The 10,907-nt window shown below is 30.2% G+C and overlaps 3 protein-coding genes across 3 annotated transcripts; 2 read left to right on the top strand and 1 right to left on the bottom strand.

Moving 5' to 3' along the window:
• The first annotated feature begins 2,096 nt into the window (after window positions 1-2,096).
• LOC105617672 lies at window positions 2,097-3,213 on the top strand. Its single transcript, XM_012199228.1, has 2 exons — window positions 2,097-2,193; window positions 2,483-3,213. The coding sequence occupies exons 1-2, from the start codon at window positions 2,097-2,099 to the stop codon at window positions 3,211-3,213; spliced, it is 828 nt and encodes a 275-aa protein (XP_012054618.1).
• A 358-nt stretch (window positions 3,214-3,571) lies between these two features.
• LOC105617674 (epimerase family protein SDR39U1) lies at window positions 3,572-4,964 on the bottom strand. The gene is made up of 6 exons (XM_012199229.1): window positions 4,928-4,964; window positions 4,697-4,803; window positions 4,334-4,604; window positions 3,984-4,249; window positions 3,762-3,875; window positions 3,572-3,688 (listed from the first exon to the last, which is right to left on the bottom strand). Exons 1-6 carry the CDS (start codon window positions 4,962-4,964, stop codon window positions 3,572-3,574), a joined length of 912 nt encoding a protein of 303 aa, XP_012054619.1.
• A 1,439-nt stretch (window positions 4,965-6,403) lies between these two features.
• On the top strand, window positions 6,404-10,148 carry LOC105617455 (N-alpha-acetyltransferase 30-like). The gene is made up of 4 exons (XM_012199011.1): window positions 6,404-6,674; window positions 7,019-7,194; window positions 7,462-7,775; window positions 9,616-10,148. Exons 1-4 carry the CDS (start codon window positions 6,404-6,406, stop codon window positions 9,665-9,667), a joined length of 813 nt encoding a protein of 270 aa, XP_012054401.1. The 3' UTR covers window positions 9,668-10,148.
• Window positions 10,149-10,907: the final 759 nt, after the last annotated feature.

Genomic DNA, 10,907 nt, shown 5'->3' on the forward strand with positions numbered 1-10,907 from the left:
ACACACACACACACACACACACACACACACACACACACACACACACACACACACACACACACAAATTTAAGATGTGCAATCTCTATCAATTAATTCACAGTCTTTTATTTATATGTAATCTGCAAAGTGAAAATTAAGATTATTGAATTATTTGACAGCCAAATTTGATAATAAATTAAATTTATATAAATATTTGTATTATTGCTATTGTATTTAATTTTATATTTTAAAACTAACAATTGTATTGTTTCTCATTTCTATTATCGATTTAAAATAATAATTAGATTAAGTAAGAAATTGTAACGCTAATTAACTTTAAATAATTTGATGTAAATAATGAGATAAAACAATTTTATCTAATTTATTAATACAAATAAAATAAATGTCAAATTGAACATAAATAAATGTGAATTAAATTAGTTATAATAGTAATAATATTATTTTCTCAAGAATCGTCTTAAAAGATATCATTAAAGATCTTTATTAAAAATCTTATGTTATCGTCTACAAGAGCATGTATTAATTATGTGACTTGTGAGTATATGTATCTGCAATAAGTCAGGTAAGTTTGCCAAGTCTAAATGATCGAGCAGATTATTTCTGCGGAATCGGTGTCATTCGCGCAAATACTAATCGTGACATCTTGTGTATCGATTTCGAACTTGATAGAATATTTAAAAGGCGCCATAACGTGGGTACTTTGAATTATATAATAAATTACTACAATTTCATGTACAATTTATTAATTTACTCTTTTACTAATTTACATACAAAAACTATTACGTTTAAACCTATAATATTGTTTTAAATTATTAGGAGTATGAAGTTTAGTTTTGAAGGTTTTCTGAAGATATTCCAAGCTTTTCACGGCTATTATTTCTTAATGCCATTTTAATACCATTACTCCATAATATCTCGTACATCAACAATAAACGCAGTAAATATCGTATTTGTACCATCTAAAAAATAGAGCTTCCTAAAGAACATTTTCGACATGCGTTGCTTTTTAATCAGAAGAAAATGGCGGCTGAAGGTGTTATAGAATTTTGATAGAAACTTACGGTGATGTTGCTTCATCAATTAAAACATGTGAATATTGGTTCAAGCGATTTAAAAATGGTGATTTCAATATTAATGATAAAGATTAGTCGGGACAATCAAAAAGTTAGAAAATGCAGATTTGCATTATTGGAAGAAAATTCAGCACAATCCACTTCAGAATTTGCCAGATAATTGAATGTTGATTGTACAACAGTTATCTAAACGTTTACATTGTATGGGAAAGATTGCAAAGAAGGAAAATGGATTTCACATTAATTATCTCTTGTCAAAAAGAGGGGAAAAAATTGCAGAGAACGAAGAAAAATATTTTGATTATGATATTCATTCATTATCTTGTTTAAATAAATCAGTTTGAAAAAAAATCCTCAAAAATAAATCACATCTCTAATACTTAAAAATTTGATATCATCAAAATGTAACATATTATATTAGGTGTAGTAAAAAGAAATCCATTATTTTTTCATTCAATTTCATGCAAAAATAATGGATTTCTTTTTACTACATCTAATATATTTATTATCCCTTGAAAATAAAAATCGGATGTAATAGGAGAGTAACAGAAACATAACTTCTAGAAGGCGAAAATTGAAACAAGCATTTACACTTCTTTTACTTATTTTAATGTTTCAATTTTCGCCTCCTAGAAGTTTCGTTTACACTTCTGTTACTCTCTCATTACATTCGACTTACGTCTGATTATACTTTCTGATTTTTATTTTTATCAGGGCCGTTTATATCGTTAATTTCTATCTTTTTCAAATTTCTACATAAATTAATTTTTTCGCGGCACTATTTAATCAAAATTTTTCATTTTATATTATATTTAAGGAGTTTATACGATAAACTACCGTATGGTCGATTACATGATTTCTTACTCATGTTCGATTATTAAAAATAACAAATGCACGATGCAATCTCTAATCTTCGGCGATTCGCGCCATGTCAAAATTTCCTTATTCCTTACACCTCGTTTCGCGTGACTATAGGGAATCTGTCAAAATTCTGTTTGCAATGTTGAATTTCGTGATTGCAATATGATCCTGATTGCAAAGCCTGAGCTCAAGATACTAGATAAAAATAAATTACACATATCGCGAAGGCCAGGATGCATCACGTGGCTATTGCTTGGTCGTAAGAAATGATTTATCGAATTATTATGTTCTCAAGTTTAGCGTATAAAATATTCTCCATTTTCAGTCGATAAATCAATTAAATATATACATAGTACAATTTCTCAACATTTACAGTACGCTAAAATGTAACATTTATGTGGTTGCAATCTAAATCATAATTTCATTTAATATCTTCTGTATTTTAATCGGCATTCTTAAAGTCACTGAAACAAAATGTGCATGCGTGTTTATTTTCTATATTTTTATTTTTAATATCTATTATATACTAAACAAACCATGTTTTCCAGTGTCTGCGGTAATCTTCATTGGAATATTTAGCCGCTTGACAAATAATGTGTACCTGCTGATTATTTTGCTTCTGGGTGAGATTATGTTTGGATTGGATAGTTTTGGAGAATGGGAGGACCTGATTTTGTACAAGGATGAAAACAAAGCCGTTGTCAAGAAATCTGTTTGGAGCGATAAACTGTGCTCAGGTAGTTCGGGTCAACTCTCCTTCATGAAACTTACCGACATTCGGCACATTGGGGTCTCTACCAAGATGAGTCTCTTTATTTTGCACAAGAACGGGAAGATGATCACTCTCAGTATGAAAGGTCTATCGAGAAAGGAGATACAAGATTTGAGGAAAGAAATCAATCATTTTTTAAACATGAGCCGGCTCAAATATCTCGATCATTCTCTAGTCGATCCTTCGAACAGATTATTACTTCCTTCCGGTTCCGAGGAATACTTGCAAAACTTGCCAAGAACATGTCTATCTGTGTTCAACGAGTTTACTGTCTCGGACAATGTTTTAGGAAGTACATTGGACAGAACGTGTTACCAAGTGCAAGAGAATTTTAGTTCTCCAAGTTTAATGCATGGAACGCAACTTAATAGCTATCAATTGGCAAACTTGCGAAAAAGTTCTTATACGGGAAACTCGACGCGTTTTAATTATGTCAAGTGTATTAGAAACATTTGTACCATTCCTTCACCTCGCAATTTGTACAAGTTTCATAAAAAATGTAATTAATCAAGTATCATTCGTTTATGTTATACATGTTCTTGAGAGATTCATAAAAAATGTAATTAATCAAGTATCATTCGTTTATGTTGTACATGTTCTTGAGATTTCTCACACTGTATCTTATTCGTGATTTAAGACAAATTAGTGTGTAACTAAGATTTTATTCATTTTATGCTGCAATAAATAATTTATTATTAAATAACAATTTGTTTGAAAGCATCGCAGAGAATACTTTAAAACTTATATTCATCACTACTTATTAATTAGATAACGTATCACTTATATAACATATTACTATAATAGTTTTATAATGATCGTATGTATCTAATCTCTATCGGTTTTTATAACAATTAAATAAATCCTTTTACGTAATATGTGATTTAACAAGTTGTTTACAAGCACGTTCAATATCTGGATATTGATATTGAAATCCTAATTCTGTAACACATTTTGGTACAACTTTTTGTCCCTCCAACATTATCTGAAACGAAAATACCAAGTATTATATTAACATGAAATTATAATATTACATTTAGTAATAAGCTTAAATATACCTTTGCTCGTTCTTCATTGAGTAACATTTTTAAGAAAAAACTTGGAACAGGTATGATCGCGAATCTTTTTAGTGCCGCTGCAAACGCTTTTGTAAACTCCTTGTTTGTTACAAGCTATTAATAGAATGATATATGTACCATTAATTATATATGATATATGTACCATTATTTCAATTGAAGATTAATGTAAAACTTCTCTCCTTCATGAAATGTTTGTATTACCTGAGGTGCTACTCCATTTAATATACCATGTACATTGTTATTTATAAGAGCAAATATAAACATGGAAACTAAGTCAGTAATATGTATCCAAGGCATGTATTGATTTCCACTTCCTAGTGGTCCACCGAGTCCTACCAAGAATGGAAAATAGATTCTCTTGATCATGCCACCCTCTCTTCCTAACACAACTCCGGATCTTATCGTTACTTGTCTAATGTTACTATCTTCTGGTAACTTTGCCGCTTCTTCCCAATCGTGACAAAGTCCTGATAAAAATGAAAAATTAATAATATAAATATATAAATATTATACAATATTAAAATAAGATATATAAAAAAATAAGATTCTACTTGATAGAAAGTCATATGATTCGCATTTGCTTTCTTCTGTATATACAGTATCATTGGGTTTATAATACGCTACTCCTGATATAGTTGCAAAAACTGTAGCCTTAGTACTCTGTATAGAGTCTGCCAGAGCCTTCGTCGTTTTTACCCTGCTGTTCCTAACATTTTGCTTAAATCCAGGTGACCATCTTTGCATAGGATCTAGTATATTCTGTCCGGTAAGATTGATGACAGCTGATGTGTTCTCTGGTAGACCATAGTGCTCTAAATCATGCTATAGATACAATGACTATCATTGGATTGATTCTTACCAACAGTAAATTTGTTCTCATGCAAATTCTATAATATAAATCCATTCTCATGTACCCATGACATTCTATTTGGTCCTGGCATCCGAGAAATACATGTACAGGAAATACCCACGAGATTCAGTGATTTTATTAGCTGCGTTCCTATGAAGCCAGTTCCACCGCCTAAAAACATTATATGATCTTATTCCTCCTAACATAACATGATTAATCTTTTGCATAACATGATTAATCTTTTTATTATGAATATAAATAAATTGTTGATTAGTTTGTATATAAGTATCCTTACCTATCACTACATGCTTTAAACCATTTAGTTGAGCCATGTTCAGAAACCTAATACACTTTTATGTTAAAAATAAATTTGTAATGTGTGTGATACACTTCTATTTTAATTATAAATTTGCAAGGTTTTGCACAAGACTGAAAGACGCAAAAATACAATTTACAAAATTATTATAACAATAGAATTTTTAGGATAATAAGTACATGATATATGTCATATGCTTACGTAATAGAAAGTAAATTATAGAACATTGTTTCTCTATAATTATTAAATTTGCTATCAGATTCGTAAATATAACAAATAACTATTTCCCATATATTTTTCTCGTGCAACGTATTATTCTATGTAACAAAATTGTAAAATTGTTTTCAAGTATTTTTGATAATAATTATAATCATAATAATTAACAATTTTTCTTCTGTAATTGATCGCAATTGTTACTTCATCTGGAGTTCACACACGGCCATACACGGCCAAAAATCTTTGTTTACTTCCAATCTTCCATAGAGCTAAATAAAGTTAGAATACGATCAACGCGATGCTATAATGCTTTAAGTTTTTGATTGGTCAATTTGTAGAATTTTTTTTCTGATTGGTCCATCGAAGGCATTTGTAGCGAAACTTCGACCACAGCCAATGATACAATACTTTTGAATGGCACTCGATTGTTCACGTCACTAATTAGCCAATTCATTAGAAGTTTTCTGATTGGTGGTTTAATGAAAACACTTGGAGCATCAGTCGTTGTAAATGGCTAATTTTCGACAATAGATTTGTTTGCATTACTTAAAATCCTCAAATATATTTGCATTTAAAATGAGATAAAAAATTTATTCGCGTTGCTTAAAATCTTTAAAAGTTTTTTTACTTAAAATGAGATAACTATATATCTGAACGTTGAAAAGAGAGAAAGCGAAGATGCTAAGTGCAAAGAGTGCAAGCAACGCGAAAAGAAGATTGATTATGTATCTTGAAATGAAATGGCAATTATAAAAGTGAAAAAATTCATTAGAATGTTAATAATGTTATTAGTCAACCAAGTAAATTCATCTGTAAATGTAAATTTTTATTTTATAATTTTCACCTTACTTCAAAATACACACTCAACTCCCTCGAAGCATAGGATGCATTCTCTCCTGTTCATAGACAAGTCTCGAGAAGATCATATCCCATGACTGAGTCCAGTAGTCACCGTAGAAAATCCATTATGGTGTCCGTCATTCAGCAGTTTATTACGAATGTCCGCATTTCGGAATAGAATCACAATCTGACAACCGCGTGGCTAGCGGTAATTATGAAAATTCGATTGAAAGCTCCACGCTGCATGTGAAGATTCTGATGCCACTGTGTCTCGTGCACGATCGACAGCCGTGAAGGGATCAGTGCTTCGAGGATAGAGCGGTCGTGATCTTCCCGTTTGTCCTCTTCTTCGGCGCGGAAAGAGAATTTTGAGAGACAAGAAGCAGCGAAAATCGAAAAATGGATATTGACAAAATGAAGGACGGCGTGGAAGTGAGTGACTCGGAAGCGGCTAGTAAAATCAAGGCGAAGAAACGGGATTCGATAGCGGATGTCTCCTTAGATATAAAATCTCGTCTTAGTTTGGAGACGACAGAAGCTTGCGGAGAACCGCATGTCAATGGGGTAGCTCAAGTGAACGGTATCTGCGACTCTCCTCAAAGAACTGCAGCTGTCACCGATCTCTCCTCACAATCTAAAACAATGGAAACTAGTCATTTAAACCAACATGGTATACAATGCCAGCTTATTCGCCATGTGCAGTATAGATACGACAAGCTCCAGCTTATATACCTAACAATAAAATAGAACAAATCATTATTCTATTCTTGTAAAAGATCCTGTTGATCTTGCATGATGGAGCCTAGTATATTTTTTTTTTGAAGATATCTAGTCGAGTGTTGCTTTAAAAATATTCCTAGTCATCTGAAAATTTTTAAATTATATAGATTATAATTTGAAGTTAAGAGATTTGTGTTAAAAGAAAATCTTGTTTGATTAGAATAATTTTTATATATTACAACTGTGTACAATCCTAAGAATGAGTGAAAACATCTGCTTCTTGTTATGTTACAGAACAAGCAGGAACATTATCCATGGAAAGTAAAGACAACGATATCCGATATGTTAGCTATACAAGTGAATTACAAATGCCTGATATTATGAAATTAATACAGAAGGACCTAAGTGAACCATATTCTATTTACACATATAGATATTTTATTCATAATTGGCCGAAATTGTGCTTCCTGGTATGTACTCTCCAGAAAAATCTTTTATTTTATTACTCAAGTTATTATTTATGCATGTGATATTACATGTGTTGTTTTTGCAATATTAATAAAAATAAAGATCTTGCAGTTTCTGTTATAATTATGATTATAATTATGATTATTATGGGACATTTAAAGACACTGATATTGTTTCCAAAATTTCATAAAATTCAAAGAATTATAAAAAAATTACTTCTTTCAGCTCTTAGATAGAATTTAAACAAAACTGTTCTTTTGTTTATCAAGGCAATGCATGGTGATGAATGCGTTGGTGCCATTGTCTGCAAACTAGACATCCACAGGAAGGTGATAAAGCGTGGTTATATCGCAATGTTGGCTGTCGACGTGAAATATCGGAAACGGAAGATTGGATCGAATCTGGTGAGACAAGCTATCCAAGCAATGGTGGAGGATGACGCTGACGAGGTGGTTCTGGAAACGGAAATTACTAACAGGCCAGCACTGCGCTTGTATGAAAATCTTGGATTTGTGCGGGATAAACGATTATTTCGATATTACTTAAATGGCGTGGATGCATTACGACTGAAATTATGGCTCAGGTGAAATTCATCCGCGTGCTTATGTCAATAGGTATTTAAATAATTACAATGTTGAAGAGGTGTAACATCTATGCTCTACTACATCAGATAAATGGACGACATTAATGTCAAAGAGATTATATGTTTCTACATGCACAAATGTGTTTTCAGTTGCAATACCATGCAATTTATTCTCTGTACTTTCATGAGAGAATTGGCTTATTTAGTTAAATTATTTAAATAATAGCGTGGATAAACTTTATATTGCAACAAGATTATTTCTATTTATCTGAAATATCATTTATTTTTAATAAATTTATGTTTATATTGTGTGAAATAAATACAATGAAATAATGAATTTCCAACAGCCTATTGACAGTACGTCCATTAAGGACGTAATATATGTACAGAGTAATTTGTTAATAGTGCCTAACTGTTGCCTGACTAGTTAGTTATTTTGTTATGAATTTGCTGCAATTCCTTTGATATTAATGTCAGTGATCGAAATAGATTTCAATTGCAGCTTGAAGATATAAAATGAGTGATAGCAAGAGACAAAAATCGAAACTGTGAAAAGTACTGAAAATAATCAATGTATTTTGCTGGGGCTCACATTGATAAAGACCACATTTTGAAGCATATTTAAGTTTTCATAATTAATCTGAAAAAAATTAATTTTATGTTACAATTATGGATTCTATTACATGGAAATTTTTTGAAAATTAAACGTATGTCACAATTATGGATTCTATTACATTTTTTGAAGATTAAACGTATGCGTATACTTTGTCATCAATGAGTATAATTAACAATGTATGTTTACTATTTATGTAGGGGAGATTGAGACTAAGTGGGCACCTTTTTTCTAATTGCAGTTTTCAAATAATAAAATAAATGATTTTATCAAATAATTTTATTAGTCAAATAATTATTAGCGTTTTATAGATTATAAAACTATGATGGCAATAAAAAGTTTTAGTGTTTGCAACTTCATTTCATCCATAAAAAAGTGACACAAAAAGTGATTCGAAAAATGAAATTTCAAAAATTACTTTTGACTATCGAAAACATGTTTGACTATCTAAACATAATAATACCTGGCACCTAAACTAATCAAATTTTGTTAGTAAAGAAGACATACGAGATGTTATCTACAATAAATTGGGAATTCAAGATAAGATATATTTTTGCCACTCAAAATTCAAATGTCAGCTTAATCCTGGTGCCCACATAGTAAATATGTAAACTCGGTCTCTCCTATAGTCAATATATTTAAAAATATATATATTTTAATTATATTCTGAAATTACAAATTTTGAAAGTTTTCATCTAAAAAACAATTTCATCTAAAAAAAAAAGGTTCTTATACATATAACTTACTCGGCCTTGTAAGCAGTTTTGCGGTTCGTTAATTTTTCTGATAAACTGAATTTGTACAACTGATTTGACTATTTTTAACCCTTAATGTACATGACTGGGTCATTCGTGTCTTGCATTTCTTTTCTTTGAAATACTAGGTACATCAAGTAATTAGTTATAACGTTTATAAACATTTTTTTTAACATACAACTTTAGAAATATTTTCTAAAGTATATGTAAAAATTATTTAATAGTTTTTGTGAAAGTGACAAAAACAAACGACTCATCATGTGTACTAACGGTTAATTGATTGTGAACAAGTGAATTCAAAAAATAATCTGCAATCTAAAAAGAGAGAAAGAATTGTGGTACATAATTTGTAGAATAATAAAGTAATGATGTGTGAGATATAATCAACAAAAGGCCATCAAATATTTATATAAATTTAAAAAAATTGTTTTTCAATGTTTTTAATGGATCCAGTTTATTTTTTTTTTTTCAGTGTTTCAATGCGGAATGATTATAAAATGGCGTTAATCGATCATCTTATGTGAAAGTTGTTACATCACGCATTGTGTGACAAATTGTTGTATCTTAACGCTATGTCAATGATTTTGTCAATGTGAACAGAGTGACAGAAATGAAGAAAAAAAAGAGAAAAAAGAAAAGAGGAAAAGAAATAAAAGCCGACCGAAGATGGCAGAATTTTAGGAAAAATATTTCCGTTCAAAATTATAAAGTGATATACGGAAATATCGATACTATATATGTATATATATATATAAATATATAAATGTATGTCTATATATATTATACATATATTACATTAAACGAATATGAACAAAGAAAAAAAAAGAAAAAGAAATTATCGTTTACGAAATTGAAATGTTTGAGGGAGTGCGCCTCACGTGGTGAGGAGTGATACGCGCATTACTGTCTACCTATTATATCTATCTTTGTATAAAATAAATGCGAAGCACAGATCATAATGTAACTATTAAAAAAATGTAAAAATGTTAATAAAAATACATAAATGTTTTTACACGCGTCTCGTTTACATTATGTTCGTCTATTTGTTGCAAAACAATCGTTTTTAGACTATGTTTTAATTATATGTCCCAATCGTATTCATGTGGAGTATTATTACTATATTTTTTATTCGATTGAATATTTATTCGGAATGTCTGCTCGTTAAAAAAATGAATTATACAAATTATTTAAATCACAATTATATATTTTTTTTATTGAAAAATGGATATTTGTTAATATTTTAATGCTATCGCAGTGTAATATTTTTTGCAATAGTTTCTTATTCTAAATATCTAGAATAAAAAAATAAATTTTTTTGTGGTCTCTGGGATGAATTTACATGACTTTCGATTCTGGATTTATTATCTCTGCATGTTTATTTGACGAAAAAAATGTTCTAACGCAGGAATAAAAAACAAATCTAATAATTCGATTTCTTATGTCAATTGTGTCCAATAAAGGACCTTTCGATTGATTAGTGAAAAAATCACCGGTTACTGTTGTATAATTAATCGTAAACGTTCCTGACATTCAATAACCAATGGATGTATCCGGATTATAGTAATAAAAAAATGTCCGAATTGTAGCAATCAATCTAGTTAAATTGACCAATAAACGATGTGAACAATCGAATGCCACTACCAAAATGGAACGTGGAACGTGCTCCAGAGTGGAATGTGCATGGAATAAGACAATCAGAATTCGCGGAAAAACAAAAGCAGACAAGCGAAATGTACCGCCTACTACTACTGCGAGTTCCGATTG

The sequence above is a fragment of the Atta cephalotes genome (genome assembly GCF_000143395.1).
Source record: "Atta cephalotes unplaced genomic scaffold scaffold00013, whole genome shotgun sequence".
Lineage (NCBI taxonomy): Eukaryota > Metazoa > Arthropoda > Insecta > Hymenoptera > Formicidae > Atta > Atta cephalotes.